This window comes from Rhodofomes roseus, assembly GCF_022264815.1.
Source record: "Rhodofomes roseus strain CIRM-BRFM 1785 chromosome Unknown C8Q71scaffold_34, whole genome shotgun sequence".
NCBI classification, from domain to species: domain Eukaryota; kingdom Fungi; phylum Basidiomycota; class Agaricomycetes; order Polyporales; family Fomitopsidaceae; genus Rhodofomes; species Rhodofomes roseus.
The window spans coordinates 15446-39277 of NW_025952990.1; the positions used below are offsets into that span (position 1 = coordinate 15446).

The 23832-nt window shown below is 58.5% G+C and overlaps 8 protein-coding genes across 8 annotated transcripts; 7 read left to right on the top strand and 1 right to left on the bottom strand.

Annotated features, from left to right (window-relative positions):
* Positions 1-190: 190 nt before the first annotated feature.
* On the top strand, positions 191-2167 carry C8Q71DRAFT_383730 (uncharacterized protein). The gene is made up of 5 exons (XM_047918214.1): positions 191-308; positions 370-467; positions 527-669; positions 1173-1234; positions 1285-2167. The coding sequence occupies exons 2-5, from the start codon at positions 441-443 to the stop codon at positions 2049-2051; spliced, it is 999 nt and encodes a 332-aa protein (XP_047773297.1). The 5' UTR covers positions 191-308; positions 370-440; the 3' UTR covers positions 2052-2167.
* Positions 2168-6124: 3957 nt separating this feature from the next.
* Positions 6125-7793, bottom strand: C8Q71DRAFT_862797 (uncharacterized protein; the record flags this gene model as incomplete). The annotated part of the gene is made up of 4 exons (XM_047928075.1): positions 6125-6634; positions 6701-7283; positions 7345-7454; positions 7521-7793. 4 exons carry the CDS (start codon positions 7791-7793, stop codon positions 6125-6127), a joined length of 1476 nt encoding a protein of 491 aa, XP_047773298.1.
* A 530-nt stretch (positions 7794-8323) lies between these two features.
* C8Q71DRAFT_383783 (uncharacterized protein) lies at positions 8324-8806 on the top strand. Its single transcript, XM_047918215.1, has one exon. The coding sequence runs from the start codon at positions 8433-8435 to the stop codon at positions 8715-8717; it is 285 nt and encodes a 94-aa protein (XP_047773299.1). The 5' UTR covers positions 8324-8432; the 3' UTR covers positions 8718-8806.
* Positions 8807-13362: 4556 nt separating this feature from the next.
* On the top strand, positions 13363-14215 carry C8Q71DRAFT_787945 (uncharacterized protein). The gene is made up of 4 exons (XM_047925191.1): positions 13363-13705; positions 13785-13932; positions 14006-14110; positions 14193-14215. The coding sequence occupies exons 1-3, from the start codon at positions 13460-13462 to the stop codon at positions 14086-14088; spliced, it is 477 nt and encodes a 158-aa protein (XP_047773300.1). The 5' UTR covers positions 13363-13459; the 3' UTR covers positions 14089-14110; positions 14193-14215.
* Positions 14216-15299: 1084 nt separating this feature from the next.
* C8Q71DRAFT_787976 (DNA glycosylase) lies at positions 15300-16866 on the top strand. The gene is made up of 4 exons (XM_047925192.1): positions 15300-15736; positions 15806-15937; positions 15989-16326; positions 16379-16866. The coding sequence occupies exons 1-4, from the start codon at positions 15316-15318 to the stop codon at positions 16508-16510; spliced, it is 1023 nt and encodes a 340-aa protein (XP_047773301.1). The 5' UTR covers positions 15300-15315; the 3' UTR covers positions 16511-16866.
* Positions 16867-17001: 135 nt separating this feature from the next.
* C8Q71DRAFT_787980 (uncharacterized protein) lies at positions 17002-19722 on the top strand. Its single transcript, XM_047925193.1, has 7 exons — positions 17002-17249; positions 17302-17536; positions 17626-17688; positions 17747-18165; positions 18247-18663; positions 18730-18800; positions 18855-19722. Exons 1-7 carry the CDS (start codon positions 17193-17195, stop codon positions 19585-19587), a joined length of 1995 nt encoding a protein of 664 aa, XP_047773302.1. The 5' UTR covers positions 17002-17192; the 3' UTR covers positions 19588-19722.
* A 773-nt stretch (positions 19723-20495) lies between these two features.
* C8Q71DRAFT_887300 (uncharacterized protein) lies at positions 20496-22093 on the top strand (the record flags this gene model as incomplete). Its single annotated transcript, XM_047928586.1, has 9 exons — positions 20496-20719; positions 20778-20843; positions 20900-20931; positions 20986-21042; positions 21098-21263; positions 21318-21466; positions 21519-21582; positions 21643-21670; positions 21734-22093. The coding sequence occupies 9 exons, from the start codon at positions 20496-20498 to the stop codon at positions 21959-21961; spliced, it is 1014 nt and encodes a 337-aa protein (XP_047773303.1). The 3' UTR covers positions 21962-22093.
* Positions 21994-23325, top strand: C8Q71DRAFT_787988 (ribosomal protein L10-domain-containing protein). The gene is made up of 5 exons (XM_047925194.1): positions 21994-22042; positions 22099-22210; positions 22266-22326; positions 22421-22660; positions 22713-23325. Exons 3-5 carry the CDS (start codon positions 22281-22283, stop codon positions 23012-23014), a joined length of 588 nt encoding a protein of 195 aa, XP_047773304.1. The 5' UTR covers positions 21994-22042; positions 22099-22210; positions 22266-22280; the 3' UTR covers positions 23015-23325.
* Positions 23326-23832: the final 507 nt, after the last annotated feature.

Below are 23832 nucleotides of genomic sequence, written 5' to 3' on the forward strand. Positions count from 1 at the left end.
TTCGGTCCCAGTCAAGCGGCCACCCTTCGTCCGAGCTCCAGGCCACCCCGCCATCTGTGCGCCGCGATATACAAACAACAGATCTGCCAGTGTCCGCGCGCGGGCCACTTGCATCACTGATCCGCTGGCCCGTCACGCCACTGTGACGGTTCTGGCAGCGTCGCGGGAGGGGATCAGGCGAGGGACAGCAGCGGCGTACTCACACATGACCTGTGTCTGATCTGTTCTGATGTTGTTCTGATGTACGGTGGCTCGATCGCGCGTCTACGGCGCACGAATCTGGGGGGATTTGGAACAACCAGTGAGTGGTGCGTTGGTAAGTACTATCCGACGGTGGGCGGTGCATTGATTCGGATTTCCCGCTTGCAGTGCCGTTGCAAGATCTCGACTTGCGAGGCCCATCTGGCAGACGAGCTGCGCTGTCGCCGTCTCTTTGGGGGATGCGGATGGCCCGCTGGGTTCTCATTGTGAGCGACTGATGTTGTGTATCTCCCGGCTGGTGGTTGTACTTACCCGAGCCCGTCAGAGGACCGAGCACACCGAGTTTTCTCGTCCTGTCATCCCGTGCGGACCGGACATGGAATCGCAGGCGGCGGGACATCCCAGAGGACGCAAAGGACAGTCCACCCCGCTCGACAACATGCATGGTCTGTCGTCGTCCGGGTCAGGGTGCGTGTCTAGCTTTTATACATTGCAAATGGGAGTCTGCGGTCTGACATCCTCTCCCGCGAAACATGACCTCTCCAACTTGAAGTGGCAGATGACTGAGACCTCTCTCTTTGACTCGAACTGCCAACCGTGTCCTCGAGGCGCACAGCACCCGTAGACTGTGCCTTCTAGCTGTGTCCTCGATCGGAGGCGGGTGTCACGCCGGACGGAGATGCATGTGTCATCTCCGCGAATATACTACCATCTCCGCTTCGAGTTGCATGTTCTCGATGGATTGTACGGCAATCGACGAGAATCAACTCCGAGAATACTTCGAGAGGTTTGAGTAAATTTCATGTTCGTCGACGATCTTCGTGCGGAGATTGGCAAGCGAGGTGACGTACCTTCAGCCTCCCATGCAAATTTCCGCGGAGTCGATTCATGACCACCACGCAAGAAGCAAGCCAAAATTTCCCCTCCCCCGAGTCGCCATAGAGACCTGCTCATCAACTCCTGAAACACAGGGTGTTCGTCGGGACATGTCTGCGAAGACGAGGAAAAGGAAAGCCCACCGACGCACTGGGATGTACGTCACGTACATCGCGTGCCCGTGGCAATCCACTGATACGTAACCAGACCTAGCATGTGTCCGTGACGTTGCGGCCGCCCCCGTGCTCGCAGCAAACAATTTTCGCGAACGACGTATGCCACGCGGGTGCGTCACCGTACGCGTGCGCCCGAGCTGCGAAGAGCAAAGGGCGAACCCAAGCGCGGTGGCCCGCCCGCAATCCATCATCAGTCCGCGAACTCGAAGCAGCACCATCCTCGTGACCGGTTCTCCGTCCCTATCTCTCGGAGGCAAACCGAAGGCAAACGTAGTGCCATTCCGAACGGACGCATGGCGCATCCTTGTGGGCGCGCGGCAACCTCGGGGAAAATCCATATACGTCTGTGTGTGCGGTCGGCGTCACGCATCATCGCGCCCGCGAACCAGCTATGCCAGTAGTAGCAACGAGCCATGCATATCTCCGCGTCCGAGTACGCTAGTCGTCTTCTGGCGTGCCCCCGCGCGCACACCGCCGACGCGCGCACGAGACCGGGCGTGGCCAGACGTGTCCGCAGACGTCAGACAAGCTCTGGCATCCCCAGCAGCCCTGACCTCGAACCTTCGCAGCCTGCCGGAAATGGGACCGCTCATCACTCGCACGAAGCAGTGGCCGCGGCGGCCACCCCTGCTGCGAGCTTCGACCAGGCACGCCCGCCCAGCACGGACGTCGCGTCACGCGTTCTTCTCCCCAAATCGCAGTCGCTCTTCCCCATTCCAATTCCTCGCCCGCTTCCATCCCCGCCGTGTCCCTTGCACGCCGCACGTCGAGCCGAGTCGCCGTGCGCTGACTTTTTGACGCGCCCCGCATGGCCCTCCGCAGCGCGTCGGCGCGAGAGCGGGCGGCCTGCCACACACGGTCCCCGCTGTCATGCGCCGCGCGTCACGCGTCACGGCATTCACTCGTAGCCTCAGACTGAGGGCCACCGGCGAGTTGAGCTTGTTCTGGGAGAACACCATCCCGCGCGCTGCGTGTTCTCAGGCTGTCAACGGTGCGACACTCACCAACGTCAGCGTACGTGACGCTGCCCTCACTCGTCCGTGGAACCAAGGCCTGGACTGTCCTGGTAGACGCGGCGGCGAGCCTCCCTCGCGCTCGCGTTGGGTGATGGGGACGTTGACGGCGGGCGCGGGCGGCTCGCCTCGATTGTCTGCCCACCCACGCGGGAGAACTCTCGATCGCGCCGTCGAGCCGCTGGATCAGCTGTGAGCGTGCGCGTCTGATGATGGCTCGCCGCGATGACGATGGCAATTGTCTAGAAGGACGGCGAGACGTCTTCGTGTGGTCGATTGCGGTGTGGGTGGACGGACGTGTACGACGTCTGCGGTGCCATGGATGGCTGCATCACCCCGTACGCGTGTGCAGTCCGACTGGTGGGCAGCCCTAGGTGTACGGAACTGATCTGAAGAAGGAGGACCAGAGAAGACAACCCAAACGCGGAAGGTAAAAGGGGCACACCGTGACAGACATACCAGAAACGCACACACGTGTGATCGCCGGCGGGCAGGTGCACGGACAGGCTGGCGGCGGCGCCCGGCCGGACGAGGACACCGCAGTCGACCAGCGATTGGCTTCGACCCGATCCGGCAACCCATCAGCCTGACGCGCAGCGCCAGCACGCACGCCACAGGCCCTGGGACGCGGACCTGGGCCTGGCCGATGGGAGTGCGAGCGCGTCAGACGGGGGACGAGCGGATGGGGCATGGGCGGATATGCAAAGGCGCATCATGATCAGTCATACGTGCTCGCTGCTCGCTCAGCATCAGCCGCACCAGCCCCGAATAGAACGGCTCTCTCCTTCCACCGCACGGCGAGGACGCGTGATCCTGGCCAATCTTCGCAGCTTCGCGACTTCGTGCGCACGTGGGGCCTCTCCTCGCGCGGGAGGTCCAGGCTGCAGTGGCATGTGCACCGTGTACTTCTGGTGTGGTACTGTGTAGTCAGTCGCGCACTGTTCCAGCGGAGAATACGTGTCCGTCCAAACAAACCACCCACTCACCAAAACCGCACGCCCCCGCGCCAAGTGCGAGCGTTCAGTCCAGCGAGCGAGCGCGTACTTCAATTGAATTGCGCGGCTGCGTTTGAGTTCGCGCCAGGATCCGCTATCAGCGTGTTCGCTGTTCCGCACGCTGATAGGGCCTGCCGCTGACAGCGAAGCACCCCAGGATGGCACCCTCGCCGCGGCACCCGCCCGCCGTGTGCGATGCCGCGTCCGCAACGGGGCACGTCGACCCACCCCGGCGGGGTGGATAGTTCAACTGCAGCCTGAAGCTGCGTCGCTGGCCGTCAGTGTGAGCGCAACTGACGCGCACGTCCTGGGGTGATGCCCCCCGCGCGTTGATTCGCTCTGGAGGCCCTTCTTCCAGGTACAATGCGCTTCGGCCATGTTGCAGCCTTGTAAGCTCGAAACGCAGACCCTCGGGCGAGCCATCGGGGCGAGCCGCACGCCGTCGACGGGGCCTGCGGGGGTGCGCACCGTGCGCCGGGTACCGGATACATTCGTCCGTAGGTCGTAGTCCGTATACTGGGATTGTACGCCTTCGTGTGCATCAGTCAGCCTGTGTGTTTGGGCCCTGACTCGGAGGCTGAGCTCAAGTCCTGGAAGCCACACTCACTGGCACAGACTTAGGAACGCAAATCATATGGCCGCTGGCACTGAATGCGCACAAGAATAGAAAGAAACTCACCTCAGAAACGCGAAGCCCGACCTCGCGCCGCCCACGAATCAGATGCGACCCAGTGATGCGGACCAGGACCAGCGATGCGCCCCTCTACTACCACATCCTCCGCGTCAAGATATGAAATGCCGTCGTGAGGCTGCGCGCGGGGCCCGCGGCGGGCGCCTCCTGGCGATGATGAGGGAAGCTGGATGGCCGGGGGAGACAGGAGGCTCGGGGCGAGCGCCTTGGAAGCGCCGCGCGGCAACTTGAGCTTGCTAGGATCGGTATCTTTGTGCGAATCTGGTGCCGGAAGGAGGAAGTCGAAACGTCAATGCGGCACGCCACTGGCCATGCACTGCGCATCAGACGAAACGGCCAGACTGCCGCCGGCGATACCGTCTTCGTCACGGTCACGGGCAACTTCAAGGAGCCTGAGTCGGACCCCAGCTAGCTTGAAGCTTGTAGCTCGCCTATGGGAGAAATGTGTTTGAGTGAGTCCAGAGTTCAGAGGACGAGAAGGCTCAGGTACGCATCGCACACTGCCCACTCAGACATCTTCTCACCCATCTTCACTTCCACCTTCCACCCACCACCTACCGTACCTCTGAACCTTGTACAGCGCACGAAGGCGAGCTCGGACATGAACGAGGCGATGTCACCCAGCACATAGTACGATCCTGCCAAATCTAGATCCGATCCCGCACTGGCAGTACGTACCAACGTCCACGAGCCACCGGCCACGTTGGCTGGCACGATCACAGCCACCGCCGCCGTGTCCGTGTCCATTGAGTTATGAAAATATGACCGGTTGACCTACCTCGCGCCCCTTCCCCATCAGCGTCCACACGCGACCGGCAGACAATGACAGAATCCACAATCGACTCATCATCGCTGCTCGCGGCACGCCCAAGCGCGGGTATAGCGAACCACACTAGGACGCCCATCTGATGATTGATCGCGGACGTCACGCACGCTTCTGGGCTGCTAGTGTTGGTACTACGATGATAGACCTGTTGATGCGGTGCGTTAGGTTGTGTGCGAGTACGAAACAATTGCGCCCCGAGTCGGTGTGTTCAGCTGCGGTGCACTTGCCATCGGGTTCCGACGCGTGGTGTTGCCGTCGTCCTCTCCTTGTCAATGTTGTGTCATTGTCCTTGGTGTTTGTCAACTTGAAGCTGAAGGTCCGTCCGGACGCGATCTCGGAGAATCTTAAATGATTGCGTGCGAGCGACGACAGAGTAGTAGCAGTAGTAAATAGTAGGCAGCAAGCACCGACAATAGACTCTAGAGACAATAGACACGAGCGCGCAAGACACGAGAACGCCATGCTCGACCGCACCGCACCGCATCTGCCTTCTCTCGAGGGTGCAATCAACGAGAAGCCAATTAATAACCATCACGAGCACACAACAAAAGAAACGGCAGACGGGCAGACCAACATGCGCGGGGTGCGAAGAATAAGATTGTCTGTACTCTGAACGATCAAAAGGGCAAGGATAGCGTAGCTAGAAACACAAGAGCGCGCTCGCGCTCGCGCACGGATCGGATGTCGGACTGGGATGTATGCAACGGACTGGGGGATGCGGCGACAAGGATGGGACGGACGAGATGCAAGCGACGAAGCGAAGCAAAAGAATAACGACAAGAGCTACATGGGATTCGACGAGCGAGCGGGATCTTCCAATAATTACACACGACCGCCCGCCGTCGGGCGGGGAAAATCAGACAGGCAGGTGGACAGGCACAGCCCGGGCGACGCAGACCACAAGAAAGCAACGGCATAAGGAAAAATACAAGCGGTCGGCTGATCAACGTCTTTGTCTTCTCCGAAACAGAAGTGGAATTTTGTCGCGCCGGCTGTGCCTATCTCCCTCCGAGGACGCGTCAACGGACCGACGTCACGGCGGGCGGACGACGGGCGGGTAGGCAGAGAGGCAGCGGCGGGCGAGTACGGCGAAGGAAAAGCGAGCGGGCGTAAACGTTTTGTTCGAGTCTAGCGGCGATACGAGGCGAGGTGGATGGAAAGCAGCGGACAGACAGGCGAGGGGCGATGGACGAGGGCGGTTCGCGAGTTGGCCGAAAAAGTTACACATAAATATCCACGACGGCGGCGGCCGTGGGCGGGGCAGCGACGGCGAGGTCGGAGGCATTGACGATAGCGACGTCGACGGTGACGACACGAAGGACGACGCCGAACGCAAGGACGCACGCTCAAGCCTGCGCCCGGTACACCTCCCTCCGCTCCCTCGGGCTCCCATCCACCTGAGCCTCCACCTGATGCTGCTGCGCCTGGCCGTCCACGCTCTCCTGCGCAGACACCGATGCGGGGCTCCCGCCCACAGGCGTGTTCAGCAACGAGCGGATCTCGGGCAGGGTGCTCGCGTTGCCCTGGCCTTCCTGCTGCTGCTGAACCTGCTCCTGCGAGTAATACTGAGGCTGCACCTCGCGCTGGCCCTGGCTCTGGTTCATCAGCGGCGCAATGGACGCGTGGTTCGCGTGGTGCGGCGGGAACGCCTGCACACCGCCGTGCCCGTGGTGGTGGTGTCCTCCATGGTGCGGGGCCCCGGTCGTCATCGGCGGGAGGCGACCGGCAGAGCCCGGCGGGGGCGAGCGGGCTGACGACTTGAACGACGCGGTGACGAGCGGGCCGCGCTTGTGCGGGAACTGGTCAGGCCGCGGGCGGGAGTGCGTGCGTTCGAAGAGACCGCATTTGTTGCAGAGCTACAAGGGCGCAGCCTTCAGCAAGGCGCGAGAGGGGAGACAAAGCAGAATGAAAAAGACACGCACCACTTTTCCGGGCGTAAGGCTCGACCGCCGCCAGGTGCTCGTGTCCGTGGTGTGGCAGTTGTAGCACTTGCGCCGGACACGGTCGGAGAGCTTCGTCGCGGCGTCGTTCGTGTAGATGATGTAGTTCGGCTGGCCGGGATACGCGGGCTGGGCGTGGGCGCCATAGGTCGGGCGGACAGTGCGCATGAGGCCAGTGCCGCCGTGCGCATAGGGCGAGCCTGCGTCTGCGGGGGCGTAGCGCGCGCTTGGGGCGCCCTGCGGCGCGTAGGTATAGCCGCCGCCCGGGGGGCCGACGCTCGCGGACTGGGGGTGGGTGTAGTACGGCGCGTTGCCGGGCTGGGGGAGCTGGTGCGCGGGGAGGGACGGGTCGTGGTCAGGGCGGTGCTCGGGCGGGGAGTAGGAGTAGGGGTGCGGCGGGTAGGGATAGTGTGAGTGCGGGTGGAGACTCACCGGGGGAGAGGGGGAGATGGAGGAGCTGGCGAGGCTGGAGGTGGACATGGCGGGGGAGTGGTGGAGGGTGGCGATGGGGGGCGGGGTGGGCTGGGAGTGCATGCGCGGGTAGTGGCCGTCTTCCGAGTGGTGGCTGCGGCGGCAGTCAGTGAGTGTCAGCGGCGCGCGAGGCAGACGTGATGAGAGGGACGCACGCGGAGTGTCGGTCAGCTTCGACGCGGTGGGGCATGAGCCGGTAGTGGTACTCGGGCTGGGGCGGCGGCGGGTACGTGTACACGGGGTGGAACGCGTACGGGTGGGGGTGCTGCGCGCAGACACGATCGAGGACATGATCAATGATGGGAGGCGCAGTGCGTCAGAAAAGACTTACCCAGCGATGATCGGGATACGGCGGGGTGGATTGGGGCGGAGCAGGGTCTGCCTTGATGCGCACGTCGTGCTCTGGCGGATGCGCGTCTGGCCCGGTGGGCGACGGCTGGAGGGCGTCGGGGGGCTGTGTGCTGGCGAGGTGGGGCGCGGGGCGGTCGCGGTGTGCGGCCTGTGGTGGGTGGGACGGCGGCGGGGGTGATGTGTGGCGGGCGGCGGGAGATGGAGGATGGGGAGGGGAGGGCGGATGGGTGATGGCTTTATAGTTGGCGGGCATGGCTGGGGCTGTCCGGGCAGCTGTGCGGGAAGACGATGGAGATGGCGTCCTGGATTGGATCACGAAGCCCACGGGCGCCCGCCGCACAAGATTCCCTGCCAGCAGCTCTCAGCAGAGTTTATTTCGGCCAGCATCCCAGGCGCCACCACCACTCCTCCCATCACCTTTTTCGCGCGCCGCCCCAATCCCCACCCCGCGAGGTTCCCACGCATCCGGCCGGCCGCATCTGGCTGCCACCCGCATCCACGCACCACCGTCGCGCGCTGCTCGCCCCCGTGCACGCTGCCCGCGCGTGCGATCGCGACCCGCCCGCCATCGGCCGCGCCGTCCCGTGCGCGCCTGGCCACTGCGACTCAATGGGCCCCATGACCGGCGAGCCGTCGAGGCCGGACGGGCTCACACCTTATCACAGCGACCCTGAACGGAGCCCGCACGCGTGATGGCGAGATTCCGTCCGGCGCAATCTCAGATGCCTCCATAATTGCTTCCACCCGTCGTTGCTCCCCCAGGCCTGCCGCTCGCCACTCGCGACCCACGGTGCGATTCGATGCGATGCGATCCAGCGATGGGCCTCAGTGATGCGTGATCCAGCCAGCATCCATCAGCCCATCTCCAGCTCCAATCTGCCACCGGCGACCTATGCTGCCCCCTGTGTCGCTCGTCCTCCGTATTTGCTTCCTCGAAGGTTCGCCCGCCGCATCTCCCCGACGCCACCGCTGCCACACGCATGTCACGCAACAGTCACCTCACGCAGCGTGCAGGTGTGACCCACTCGTCCCCGGCGTCCGCGGACTCAGACTGTCGGCCCCTGCCAGCGAGTGGGATGCAGCGAGACCCGTCCGCGCGCTGCTGTACTGGCAGGGAAGTCCATCCTCCTCAGCGCCCCCGGACCTCAACACCTCGCCGCGTCTCCCCACCAGCTGACACGATTATTCCGCACCAGCTCGTGCGCGAGGCCCGTGCACTGATACAGCCTAATCCTTGATCGATGGCTCGGTGGGGAGCAGATTCCGATTCAATAATGTACATCCGAGGGGAGATGTCTAGATCGCGTCCAGGAATACCATCACTCCCACTCGTTCTCACGTTCATCATTACGGTATGCGTATCTCCGGATACGCTGCCAGGCGCTGCCAGTGCCACCACGCATGCTCTCTGTGCGGTGACCCGTACCGCACTCAACGTCGGGGCAAATTCGCTCGGCGAATCGCGCATATTGCGGGCACGCAAGTGCCTCCCAGAGCCGTCCACCAGCCACCCGCAAGTCTGTATTCATTCGGCGCGAATGAATCCAGAGGACGCGTGCGCACGTCCACCGCCCACCCGCAGCCACCGAAGCCGAACCCCTCGACTTCAGGGCCCTCGCCTCGGAGCCACCTTCCTGCTGTGCCTCGCTTATCTCTATGCCACTTTCATTTCCACCCTCGCAGACACGGAAGACGCTTTGTGCTTATCACACGCGCGCAGGGCCCAGTCTATGTGTGTCTTGTCATGACGAGAGTCTGTCTGCGTCTGCCTTCGAATCGCCGCCCGCTGAGCTGTGGGCCATGCGGCCATATGGACGGAGAGCGTCAGCTTGATAACCTCTACAGTAGGTGTTGATCCCCACTCGCGCAGCCGGCGGCGGGCGTCGACCCAGAAGTCAGCGCTGTAGGCAATCCTGTCTCACTAGCTATTCATCTTGTGCGTATCATCGCGCCTGAGCCGCTAGTACTCTGGGGTCCCTGCGCACGCGCCGCGCCCGGAAACTTGGTCGCACATCGCGCTCGTAGCCATGCAAGACTTCGAAGCCGCCCACGTCCGTCCGCACTCGACGTGCACCGCGTGCGTGGCCTGCCAGTGCGTGGGCCGAAACGAGATCGAAATGCTGGTGCGCGCCAGAGCCTACGCCCGGCGTCTGGCGGCGTACCTCCTTTCCTGGCTGGGCCGTGACGGACGGACGGGCGAACGACCGTTCGACCGGCAGACTCGCGGCGAGTGGTCAATGTGACGGTGACTGTGCAGACATGACTGAACGGCTGTGCGATCCCAGATCCCCGCCCGCGACAGAGTCCCCGCATGCGGTTTGGCGTAGTAAATCGTTCTCAGGCTGCGCGCCGAATCATAATCATGGATCACGCCCCGCAAGTAGGCTAGGCGTGGAACGCACCATCATTGTATTCAACACTCGTTGCTGGTGATTATTCTGCGCGGGATCTGGAGATGCGGCGGCGCGTCCGCCGATGTCATCTATGTGCACAAAGTTTGCCTCTGTGCGTGCGTGCGTATCTGCTGATGCTGATGCTGATGGAGCCCATTGTCGTCCGGCCCGCATTCGCGTTGACCAGCAACGCTGCGGTCGGTACTGCCTGGCGCTACACAGCGACCTCTTGTCACTCACACTTGACAATGCCCCGCGTACGACGGGCTCTTCGCAACCTCCACCTCTCGTAGGCTTGAGCCGATGGCGCGCGGCAGGGCCCGTGCGGGTGGCAAGCTGTACTCGGGTCGAGGCTCGCAATCGCAGCTTGAGCACTGGTTGTATGATTCCGCCCGTCAAGCTCCCTGGCAGGCTGTCCACCTCCATCTCAACCAATCCTAGCGGGCGGAAGGCAAGACACGCTCTCGGTGAATGCGAGGCTGTGATGGCTGCCACTCTGCGCGCAACGAGTGCTGCGTGCTGATGCAGATGGGTGATAAGTGCGAGTGCCGTGAGTCGCTCGGACGTTGTACATATGATGTGGGCTGGAGTTACGGCAATCCATGACACGGGCGTATCGGAAAGACGAGGAGGACTTGGAGGGCGCTCGCGCGCTGCGCCACAAAGCTGCTGGCGATACCGAACGCCAGTCAGTCGCATGCTCGAGGACAAGCGTGCAAGCCTTTCCATGAGTATTGTCGGCTGCAGTCGAGAGCTGAAAATCTGCTGGCTAGCGAACAAGCAACCGTAGACTGCTACTCGAACTTCATCAAGACTCGTCCCTGCGTACGTTCAACGAAGACGGTATTCAGACCGTCCTCCGCGAAGACGTAGGCTGCTGGCATGCTGGCCAGCAGCGCGTCACCGCAGCTTCGTGTGCGGTCGACGCCGCGAGCCTCATTTGAAGAATATCCGCTTCCACTCCGGCTGATGGACCGAAATTTGTGACTGGCTGACAGCAATCTGCAAGCTTCGAGTGGTGATGCGGCCAGTGCCAGTGACACCCCGCCCTTCTCTGTACCGGTGTTTGTCTCTCCAGTGCCATCCATACAGAGCCCCGGACGGGGAGTCGTCGCCGTCGCATCACGTACGATCGTTCGCGGGAAGGCGTCGTAGAACCACCGTGCACGTCGCATCACGCGACTCAACACGAGCGGAGGAAGTTGTGCCTGCCTCAGAGGCCTCAGGTTAGCTGCGGGCCACTGCTATGGCCTTCAGGAAGTGCCTCCGCACCCGTGTTCGCATTCATAACGGGGTGTCTTCTCTCGCGGTCAGTTCCAGTTCGTTGGGCCTGCCGCGATAATGATGGTGACATTGCCCTGCCAGCCCGTGGTATCATATCAACAACTGCCAATGTCCGCCTCGGAGCTCACATCAACACCTTGGACGGTATCTCCTCTTCCGGTGAGTCGGCCGCGAACCACGGGCTCTGCATCAAGGAGATCGTGGTGGTACGTCGACACCGCTTGGCACCGCGACTGACCGCTCGCGGGAACAGAGCCGCCGCTCAGCGTATACTCACTGTCCACTCAGCATCACCTCGAAACCATCACGGACGCTCCGCGGGAACCTGTCCGGTCCAATTCATTCGCGTGCGGCAGACATTCTTCCCTCCTGGGCGAGTTCCTGCACTGAGTTACCGAGCCACCGCCACAGAAGCCGAGCCAGGCGCGGACTCGGAGGAAGCCCGCCCTATAATTAACGGATCTGGACTCTTGCCTGAAAGGGGCCCGGAACGGCGGCGGCGGCGGCGTACGCCCGGTGGGACCAATCGTGACTGCCCTGCAAGGATGCGCACAGAGTTCCGTCGCGCGTGGGGACGTGCGTTCTGGCAGTCGTGATAGGGGGAGTCGTTGACTGGCTTGACTCGCCGGTGGGAGAACGTCAGCTTGACAGCCTGGGTTGATATGCGGTTGTTGGCTGGTGGGAAGGCCTGCGATCACAAACGCGTGGTCAGTTGTCTGCACGTCTCCGGCGATGCTAAGGCATTAATATTGCGGAGGGATGCAGTTGTAACATACAATACGCTCGCATGCATTCGTATAAACTGGCCATGGGGATACCAGAACTGCCGAGGCAATCCGAAAAGGCGTATCTCCCTCCACACCTGGACCCAAGTCGCGATCCCAATTGTTCGGCATGATGGCTCTTCGAACCCATCAAAAATCAGCAATTGTTTCCTACATCATGTAGCCGGCGTGTGCGAAACCTTCCTCACGACTAGTGACTGCACACTGCGCGCTCGCCCCAGGGAAAAGGACCAAATCTGCTTGTTCCAAGGCTCGATGAAGTCAGGGTAGATGCAAACATCTTGCGACACAGGTCGTGATACCAACTACAAGTCTCGATGTTGCATCAGCTCATCCCTGCCAAACAGCGCGGTGAGGGAGTGCGCCGCTAGCGGTTGGCATCCCGCGTGCTGGGTATTGAGGACGAGGCGAGTCGACCACTCCTGCAAGACGCTGCGGTGCGTTATTGAGATGGTATCTGATCCGCTTTCACGGTGGTGGCCCTCGCCTGAGGCCACCATGGTGTTGAGCCGCGCATTTCTCCCGGTATTGTCCACTGATGCAGCTCCGCCGATTTCCAATCCGGAGGCCCCAGGTTCTCGCCAGACCATCACGGTCCATCCAATGTTACAACTCGCGGTCGAACACCGCCAAGGAGCTCGTCCCAGCCTCCGGCGCCGCGAAGGTGAACTGCCTGCCAGCCCATCAGCATGAAGACGAAGTCTCAGTCAGCCTACTCGGGGTCCAATTTGTCGAACAACTGGAAGTGGAGGTGAAGGAAGCGCAAGAAGCGAAACGGGGAAGAGCTGCGTAGGCTTCGGAGTGCGATGATATCGACATGGCAGTGAGAGCAAGCAAACTGCGGGGCCCGAGAGCTTCGGAAGAAGTTTAATGTGCGCGCGCTGTTCGGCGACCCGCGTTCAAGTTGGATAGCTCGATACTTCCTCTGTAGTTGAATGCCGAAGTATATTCTGCAAGGGTTCGTCTTCTCCATGCTCGGTGTTGAATGTGGTGATGGTAAATGGGTGGAGGCGCCCATTACTTCATCCGTCCACTGTGGTCGAGCTTCGGGCGGACAATTGTGGTCCAGTGTTTCAGACGATATCGTAACGGTGCCCATCGCATGGACAGAAGAAAGTAGGTTCGTACCGCTTGCTCTAGCGTCCAGTCAGGGTATTCCTTCGAAACCGGTGCTTGATGAGGGCACTTTGCGGTGCAGTACGCGCCCCCGCGAACCCCGATCGTGTCTGCTGGGTGCATAGTATCAGTTAATTGCAATTGGACCATGGCCGGTATGTCTAGCATCGGCTCCTTGCAATCCAGTCGCAATCTTCCCAGTACCGCGGGTGCAAGGAGTTGACCGAGTTCGACTACTGCGTTGACACGTTCTGCCAGGGGCAACAGATTTGACACGGAAATGAACGCCCGGCCACTCACCCGCGTGGGTTGAGAAGCAGAGTCATTTATCACAAACATCAATGCGTGGAAGGGCTATCGCTTCAATTTTGTACCCAACAATCTTCCAGTTTTTCTGTGGAGCTAGAGTTCAATGCGTCCGTCCGTCTTCGAGCCTAGCTTGGGAGCGTAAGTACAACACCGACTCGGCCACCGCCGACGCACATTCTGCACAGAGGAAGATCAACCTTCTTTTCGTGCTCTGCAAGTACCATCTTCGAAACAAACGTCTGATTGGGGCCATGCACATGCTGCAATGCCACCTGGATCTGTTTGTTCATATGCTCGTTAGCTCAATCTATGTGCTTTGACAGTGCTGCGTGCGCCCGAGGGAGTGCCGTTACTCACCAACCTCGTGGACTGACCATAACAGTCAATGCAGTTCGGGCTGCGATTGAGGTACGGCGATGCCTCGAGGCTGAGAGCGGTGCGCCCAAGGTAGCCTTCAGCGCGACCATCTATCTCGACTCACTTTCCACAATCTGCCTTGTTGACGCTACTAGTAGATAGGCAGTTCACCGTTAGTAGTAGTGGTACGCTTAGCCTTGTTGAACTGCCCATGGACGCACCGGTCAAAATGATCCCTAGACCGAGATTTTACATCCCCCTTCTCTGTCGAACGCCGTCCCCCGTCTCGAACTGCCAGCCATAGGGCTGCCTGGACTTGCGCTAGTCTAAAATGGAATACACAAGTTATCGTCTCATGAGCTGTACAACGTTCATCTTAGGGCTCGATGGTCATGTTATGGTACGAACCATTTTCCGGGCGCAAAGGAGCAGCTGAGCGGCGACGAGTCGGGAAAGTCACCACTATGGATTGTCTGTAAGTTGGCGGTGCAGACCCAGTGAGTGTTTCCATAGTAGGTCGTAACGCAGGAACCAAGCGGGCGCACCTGCGATTATACCTCGTGTCAGCTCCGTGGCCATGAGTGACCGGGTCAATGTCCACCCGCTACCGAGAACTGCGAAATCGGCACTGGATCTCAGGATTGCCGCAATAAGTGACGCGTTCAAAGGATCGCCAGCTCTACTGCCTGAAAGCAGACGTTCGCCATGCGAGTATTGTGCTTATCCTACGTTGTGGGGTATCCGAATGAGTACATTAGCAGTAGAGGTCGTCGCCTACGAAGCTATCAGAGGATCAAAGCGGTGGTCAAACACTCACTTGCGGCTCGAATCGCGCAAGAGTCATCACTGACGGTACGACACCGTAACCTCGTTCATTGATATGCACTGTGGTCTTTCTTCCATCATCAGTGGCGCCTGATATCGGCGATAGGTATGCTTCGCCCATTGAATCTGAGTGACCCTGTGCATTGGGTGTGAACACGAGGCACCATGGGTGTTGGCGGAGGCAGATTGGGAAACATGGGAACATACCGGTCCGAACTTGACTGAGGTGCGCAAGTCCGCGGGGTCATTCGCCGTTCAGACGTACCATATTTTTTCCTGTCCAGTCGAGTTAACCGACTGTGCGCTATGACTCACTGAGCGGCGTCGGGTTCAATCGGGGAGCAATGTGTCCTCTGGATAGATCTTCTCCGGATTGCAACGTGAAGCCGCCTTTCTTGTAACGCGTGAGTCCGCACTGTAGCCGATTACGGCGCTGTACTTTAGCCCAAAGATGTCAACTTCAATGAATGGCCAGTGAGAGGCTACGTACAAAGTTCGGGGTCAATTGACCATCACATCATATCACTGGTCTTGAATGTGTCTTTGTTGCCGTCAGATTTCGAGAGGCGATGAGATCCAGAAACCACAACACAGCTACTTACTAGACCATGCCGTTGTCCGCCATCAACGAGATGGGTGATGAGGTGAGCCCATGCACCGACCGAACGGGCGGCAATCTCTGCGCCCGCGGGCGCTTAGTCGTCTCATGTCAGAACCACACCGTACACATCGTACCCCCAAGATCTCTGCACCTCACCCTGTCGTTCGCTCTCCGTATTTTCATTGCGGTCCTACGCGTGCGGAGCACTTGGGAACACTACCAGTACTAGATGCACTGCTGTCCGACTGCGAATCGGAGGAACGCGAGCCGGACAAGTCTCCTTATAGAAGATCTCGTCACTTCTCACCGAAGACTTCAGCCTTGAGGAGCCTCTCTCAGACGCTCCCCGCACCTAGAGCTGGAGAACCAGCGCCAGGGAGTCTGGCTAGCCCCATTGCATGCGGAGCTCAGACGGCATTGCAAACGCACCGTTCCCTGTCGCGAAATGTAGCGTATAGCAACTTCTACGACGCATTCATGCGATCATTCAATGGCCTGTATAGGGCGAAGCCGGTCCTTATACAAGGTGCGCCGCAACAATTCTCGTACGTTTGCAACTGCGCCCAGTTGGCTTAACTCACCCGCCGGCGCCCAGAGCATGTGGCCGTTGACCCCTGGAAGTTGCTCGTCGCAGTTACGCTTCTGAACAAGACAGCGGGCTCGAACGCAATCCCCGTATTCTTTGACTTGATAGAGGAATGGACGACCGCTCATGCCCTCGCTCAAGGTCGGCTGCCCTACGCTTCCGATCAAATGGCCGCTCACGATATATATTTAGCCTGTCCGTGTGCGGTGGAAGAGCGCATCAGGCACCTAGGCTTAGGCAAGTCTCGCACGAAACGTCTCATAAAGCTGTCCCAGGCATACTTAGAATACCCTCCACGACACGGGGTTCTGCGCCCCTCGCGGTGTTACATCACTGTCCGGACTCGGATGCGTTCCGCAGACAGCGAGAACAGCGCGCCGCCCATCATCCGACGACGTTACCCTCCGACATGCATTTCGCATCTCCCAGGAAGCGGCCCATATGCTTTGGATTCGTATCGCATCTTCTGCGGCGGTAGTGGTGAGTGGAAAGATGTTCGGCCTGCTGATAAGGAGCTCGCGAAATATCTGGTACGTCACCTTGACTCGTGCGACAAACAAACGCTTAGGCATATGGATACAGAAATGGAAGTGGGCTGTTGCGGAGTTCCGTCGGTGGGATCCCTTCGACGGACCGGGAGAGTCGATTGATCTAGCGTACATGCAACATCTATCCGTGACCTTGCAATGCCGCACGCATACTACTTCAAGTTGACTTGCATTGTTCTTCAGACGTCTCGCCCGTCTGCGCCCTGCTCATTGGCTCAATTCAAAAAATATGAGACCATGAGCGGTCAGCATGAAGCCGCTGGACTCCGAGTCGGATGCGCCTGGGGACGGTCATACACGAAGGTCTGTGTTGATCTCCTCGCTCGATCCCACCAGACGAAAACATTCCGTGTCGGGACTTGTGCTGAATCACCAAGTGCGAAAGCAAAGAACGGTCAATTTCCGTGACGTCGACTCTCATGGTTACAGTTACGAAGTTATTGTCATTCAATTTCAGCCACGTGATCATCATCGTATCTATAATAATAAAAAAGACAACCTGCGGCGTGCGCAGGACGGCTGCGGTCAATCAAATGATGTAGCATTCAAGATATAATATGCCCTGGGATTCAGCGTCGTCTACGTATCGAGCTATTTTGTTGCGAGAAGAGCCGGAGGGGGTTGCTAGCCATCGGACAAGAAAGGAAAGTATTTGTAGTTATTTGCGCATGTGGGCGTCGTCGCCGATGTTCAACTTTGACCCGCATGACGACCTATTCCTTCACCTTCATGCTGGTCCGGCTAATCTCCCCCTTGATTTATCTTATTGATATATGTGGATCTACTAGGCTGTTGTACTATCACGACATATACGGCACTGCGAATCTTGGATATAACTACGCCGACACATGGGCAACAGACGACATGCATCGCCGAAGGTAGTAGCCGAAGGGAGGAACATGGATGTAAGTCATGCATGATACCTTCGTTCGCTTGGTATAATGTCCAGTCGTATAGTTGGAAACGGAGCTTCAATCGCATGCCGCCCATGCGTCCCAGTTGCAAGCGCGGTTGCTAACCACCCTCGACAAGACGGACGCTCTCCGAGCGACACACATCCAGGAGCTCGCCGCAGAGCGACGCGCCGTCAATATTCTGTCGCACAAGCTGGATAGGTGCCGGAAGTACATCAAGGAGGCACGCGCAGAGTGGGATGATACGCGCGAGGCGTTGTCGATCGTAATCGAGAAAGGTGGGTCCTCGATTATCTCAGATGGGGTGTTAGGGGGAGACGATCTGACAGTTTACATCATGCTCATGCTGTACTCTCCCACTTCGTAGTCGAACTTGCCAATGATTACTCATTATGGCCGCACAGTCAGATGTGCATGACAGCACCCCTCGGTCCGTCCACCAAGGTACTGTCCTACGTGCAACCCCTAACGACTCGCTACTCGACTAGAACCGCTGAGCTACCCAAAAGCATCGTCTTCCGGCGCACCGCTGAGCGAACATCCCATCCATCCCTTCGCAAAAGCGATCGTCGCTTCGCTCAGAGAAGAGCTCGAGCAGGAGCGCAATGCGCACGCGCAGACCCGAGCACGCGCAGAAGCTGAGATCTTGTCGTTGAATGCCCGTCTCGCGCGGCGCGACGCCGAGTTGGAGGCGAAGATCCTGCGAACGGCCGATTCACATCTTTCCTCGCAGGCAACCAGAGAATTGTCTCCTCTGATTGGACCACGGCATTCGTTGCAACGAAATTTTGGGAACTCAGCTCCAGCACCCCCATTGTTTTCTCAAGAGGCAGCCATCCAAATCCTGGACCTCGCTGCTGCGCGGAATCGCGAACTGGAGGCGGAAGTGCACCATCTGCTTGAGCGGGTAAGTTATCCGTCTACGCAGTTCCCTTCGAGATCAATGCTGACAACGTGTAATCGCTGGTACCTCGTCTACCACATTCAGCGAGACCATGCACGTCAGTCTGAGCATGCACACCCTGCCCGCACCCATACCGGCGACACAGACAAGAGGAAATACGCAGAGTCAAATGTCTCGGACGCATTGCCAGAATACAGGCGCGAGGATCACGATGGCGTCTTGACACCCATCTCGGGGCCTCATGCCATGCAGTTAGACACCCAGAATACCCCTGTTGTGCACCACCGCGAACCCTTGCCCCATCATATACCAACACATGGCCTCGCACCACCACACAGCAAGCTAGGTTCACAAGGCTCGTCGGCCGAATCTGTCACCCTCGTGCCTCCGTCAACGGCGATACAGCAATTACAACAGCTAGTTGGTATATTTGCCGCGCAACTCGATGGGTTCTCAGCTGAGCGAGACGTACTCAAAGGCGCGCTGGCGGCCGAGCATCAGGTCCGTGTTCTATACCACTACCGCTGGGCTCGGGATCTTTACATTATGGTGTTCCATCAATATCAGGATGTGCGTACAGAACCACGAGAGGAGGCCGGTCCCTCACATGCGCTGGATGTGGATGATGAAGGCCTGCGGTGAGCTCTCCATCTGCAAGCCACGCGATAGCATGGTTGATATTTGCTGTGAAGTTTGCAGGGAATTGTGGAGCGCTTGACTCATGAACTCAGCGCCGTCCGCGAGTCGAGTCAAACGCGCGAAGCGCATCTTCAAGGGCAGATCGCCGAACTTCGTCTCGAGGTCTCGAGAATGGGGTCTCGGGAGTCGACCACTGCGCTGATAGATCCCGACGAAACTGCTCGAGTCGACGCACCAACAAAGATTGCCAAAGCTGGTTATGGCCAGGCTGCTCGCTCTCCTCGGAAACCTCCAGACGTCCCGGACGATGGCGGTGACGAATGTTCAATGGAGCTTGCGACACCGCTCCAGCCTACAATCCTCTCCGTACGCGAAGACATCACCGGACTAGGATCTGCAGTGCTGAACCCTCTTCCTCCTCCCCTTATCCCGCTTCCGCTGTCGCCCGACAGCCCACGTCCTCCCTCAAGCTCTCAGCCTAGAGTCCCCGAACGACTGTTGCCCTCCATAGATCTATTGCCACCTCTCCGAGATCCTCCACTTTGGTGGCCACATCCGCGTTCCCCCCGAGCTAACGTTGAGGATCCACATCCTGGGCTCGATGCTGCGCTTAGATTGGGTATTATTGAGCGCGAACTCGCTCTAGCGCGACAGGAACTCGAGGCCAAGGACGCGGAGCTGAGCGAACTGCGTGACATCGTAGGGCAACTGCGCGAGGTCGCGTACTCGGGAGAGTCTGAAGACGAGCAGGACGAGGCTGCGGACTTGGAGGGTTGGGCTCGATGAGGCTTGGTCTGCTGTGAGCCCCTGTGGTGATAATTGCTTGCTAATGTACAGTCCTCGAATGATCGTCAATTGGAAAGTTTCCAGTCATGCGTATCTAGCGCAGCTGGTAGATGCGATCGAGACGTCATATATTCACTTTTGAGGTATCAAGTTTGTGGCTTCGAGACCTGAAGCCAGCTAGGGCTTCCTTGACTCGACGACGTTGGACCTCGTTGGACGCTAACTGCGTCGCTTGGGCTCGAGACACGCATGGCGCCTGTAAGGTTCAGCGACAGCTTGGGGTCGCTACCGAACATTTCGCTGTCGGGATTGTTCGTTGCGGTCTGCACGTCTTCCTAGCGCTAGTACACTCATGCTTGCTCTTTTGACTAACGATGCATATAAATTCAGGATCCACCTGGATGAAACCCTCGGCGTAAAGTCCACTCCGGCAGGCCAGGTAGAACGTTTTTGCAGCACGAGTCGTCGTTCAAATCACCTGAGAATCAATGTACGGATGCCCCGAAAGTGCTGCAGTTCCCGCTCGATCTTCGAACGACGTGGCAGGCGTTGGAAGCCAGAATATGCGCCGCCTGCAAGAAATTTCGAACGTATATACGTGCGCGCTAGCCGACATGAAGCCCAGGGCGCTTGCCCATACAAGGGAACCATCTACGTACCACCTCGCCGGGAGTACGGTATGTCCTCCCAGGTCCTCCCCTAACAAAGTCTCCGCTTCCTCCTACGTACAGAGTTAGCATGGAAACTCGTCTTCTGGCGCCCGATACGCTCCTTTATCATCTGAGCCTATCCCCCGGTGGCCGCCGGGCTTTCTGGCGCCCTCACATTCTTGTCGCTGGTCTTGACGGGACCCGCCCAATGTTCCCCTTCGCTGAGCCCACCGAGTGCAGGGGATTTGGGCGCTCTACATGGCAGTGCTGACGGCCGAGAAGGCTGGATTCTCTGCAGGCGAGTGCCAAGCACGCTTATCCTCAACGGTTTCGCTAGTCACCTCGTATGTAACCGCCTCCCTCACGATGCTGACTTGGGATCTTCTGGTTAACCTTGACGATGAGATCAGTAGCTGTGCCCAATGCCACTTCCTCACTAACGAACGATCCTACCTGTTGGTCCAGATTGAATACGTCTGGAGGTGAGCAATTCTTGGCCGGGATGCGCTCCACGCCGCTGAAGTCGTTCGTCTCGCAAAGATGGCCGAAGAGCTGGTTCAAGGGGGTTTACTGTTTCATTCGGTACTTTCCCTTGATAGGAGAGACGTAAGTCTACTTCACTACTGTGGAACCTATTCTCGCTGACGCCGAGCGCTTGACAGAACATTCTCCTCCTTGATTCAGTGGTTTCAACGTTAACATCGAGAAACGCTCGCACCCTCGACGTGTCTGAGTATTGATATTGCAGAGTACTTTGCGCTCCAGGCTGTAGCAGCGGCAGTCGCGGTCATCTCGATCCTCAAGGGTTCGTGAGTTGATCGAGATCACTACGCGATCACACATTGACCACACCCCCGCAGTGTACATCCTCTATGATCGGAGCAAGTGGCTACTGTTATTGCTCATCCACATCCTCGTGGCGTGTGCAGTAGTCTCTATTGCAGGCTTCGCAAAGTATCGGACCTCATACATTTTCGACGGATCATGTCTAACCACCTTTGAATCCGACTTTGTGCTCATTGGCTGGTGCGTTAGCGACTCAGCGCCGTGACCTTTCACTCAACATATCCGGCTTAACAGGACGCTCCCCGTCACCTTTGAATCTATCCTGTTCATAGTCGTCCTTGTCAAGTTCATCCAGAATACCCGTTCGACGCCGTACCTGGCAGGTCAGCCTGTCTTGCTTGTCTTTCTGCGCGATGGCATCGCGGCGTTCCTTGCGATCTTCAGTAAGTAGTGCTCGTGCAATCACATGCTACCTGTGTTCCTCACATCAAGCAGCTGTGACTTGCGTGACCGTGGCATCGTCCGTCGCGTTCGTAGAGCTCTCCAGTGGTTTCTTCTTGTGAGCATCCATCGATTAGCACATGTGTCTCACTCACGCTGCAGCTCTTCGCTCAACCAGCTGGAATATGACAGTCTACTCAATTGCAGTAAGTTCTTGGCTGCAAGGTGCATATAATATGCGTGATTTGACATCATTCTCACGTTTCCAGGGCTCACATGTTCTACTGAACCTGCGCGAGATCGTAACACGGACAACACATCCGTCGACGATGGAGACCTTCCAGGAGTCGATCTCGATGGAGTTCCAGGTCTTCCAGCCCGGTCGCGAAACGGGAACAAGTGATTGGACTACAGACGACGAGGATGCGGCATTCGACAGCATGGAGATGGAGGATCGGCAGCCATCGGATAGCGGACGGGCACTTGAGGTTTGCTAACGATTTAGACTAACTGTACTGCATACTAAGAGATTGCATCCTGATGCACGATATCGTGAGTGGTGCACACACGTTGTAATGGTCGTGTAGAGTCTTCTTGCCCAGTGAACACGCTCAATGACGCAGGATAGACACAGGCGACTGAAACCCACCAGGAGGAGGGATCCATTTAGCCACACAGCACACGCACACCACGCGGTGCATGACAGGGTACGCACTCAAGCTTGACTGAAGCTTACTCAGGCTCAGGTACCTACTGTAAGCACACTGTACTTACGCGCATTTTTGACCGCCATCTGCCCAGCTTCCGTCTATTTGGATGAGTATCATTATGGAATCATCGAAGACTCAAAGCTGCGAGAGAGGTACGCATACGGATCAGAGCCATAGTTTCTGCTCCTGAGCATCTTCATGAACATCGTCGACCTGGACCAACCGACAAACAATGCGCACGGGCAGCCCCGCCCTGCACGATCAAATACGACCTTATTTCCGCTACCACGATCTCCACGATCTCCGGCAAGTCCTGCAGCTCCTCCTCGTCAACGTCGTCGCTCCCAGCCGTCGGCACGAACGTGAACTGCAGCGTGCCCTCGAGCTGTGAGCACAGCTTTCGGAGAGCAACGAGCACACCGTCGAGCTCTTCCCAGTCGAGAAAGGACCAGTTCACCAAGTTGAAGAACTTACTCGTCAAGCACCGTACGTCCGTTTGCTCTGGCCTTACCGCTCTCCCGTGAACCTTGTCGTGCAGCCTCAATCTTTGTGGTCAATGTCGACAACGTCGGCTCGAAACAGATGCACCAGATCCGTGTCGCGCTCCGTGGCAAGGGTATTGTCGTGTTGGGCAAGAACACTATGGTACGCCGTGCCCTCCGCTCCATCCTCGCGGAGTTCCCCCAGTTCGAGCGTCTGCTCCCCCACGTCAAGGTTTCGTCTTCACATCAGGCGACCTCAAGGAGATCCATGTATTACACGGCCAACAGGAAGAAGCACTCGCCCACAACGTTGGATCGTTTTCAGGCCCGTTTGGTCTTCAGCGAACATGGCGCGTAGCTGTCGATGGGATCACTAGTACTGCGCCTGGTCGCCTACGAACTTCAGAGTTAGGGACGACTCCGAGTTGTTGTCACCGTATGCCTATCGTTACCTGCCGGAGGAGGAGGAGGAGGAGGAATCCATTTAGCCACCGGCTGTAGGCGCACGTGCGATCCTCAGCGTCTTGACGGTGACAGCGCTCACTATTTACAACACCACGACCCATAGTACTACCGGCTACACTACCATGAACAGTACAAGACATCATCCAATCATCACCATCTTCGACAGGCCCCTAGAGACCACCTCTTCCGACGCGGCCGTCCGAGAGCACGCCTTGGCCCACTAGCCACACATGGCTGGGCGGGATTTCCGTGTTAAAACCAGGGAGGAAAAATACTGAAAAACCTCCAGGCATCAGTGGCGGTCCCCCGTCCATCTGATATAACTCACACAGTTCCAGGCGAAAGTCGGCCAACATTAGGGTTGTTCAGAGTAGGCTGTCCGGGCAGCTATCGAGCCTGCTATCCCGTCCAGATGTCCGAGGCTCGACTCCGGCAAACGCCGACAGCGAGCCTCAGCTGTGATCCTGATCGCTGTCGCAGGGGCCTCGCTGACGGCGCGCGGTGGCACCGGCGCTCGGCACTCAGTCGGAATGCAAACGCGAGGTTTGTACGGTGGCTGACCCTGAATTAGGGCTTGTTATGGAGCCCAAGTGCAGGCAGTGGTAAATTGTGAATATGAACTGTTCTTGAAGTTGCTGTACGTATCAAAATGTATTGAGAACAATGAGAAGCAATTATTTGCCACAGTGCACAAAATACCGAGTTACTGTG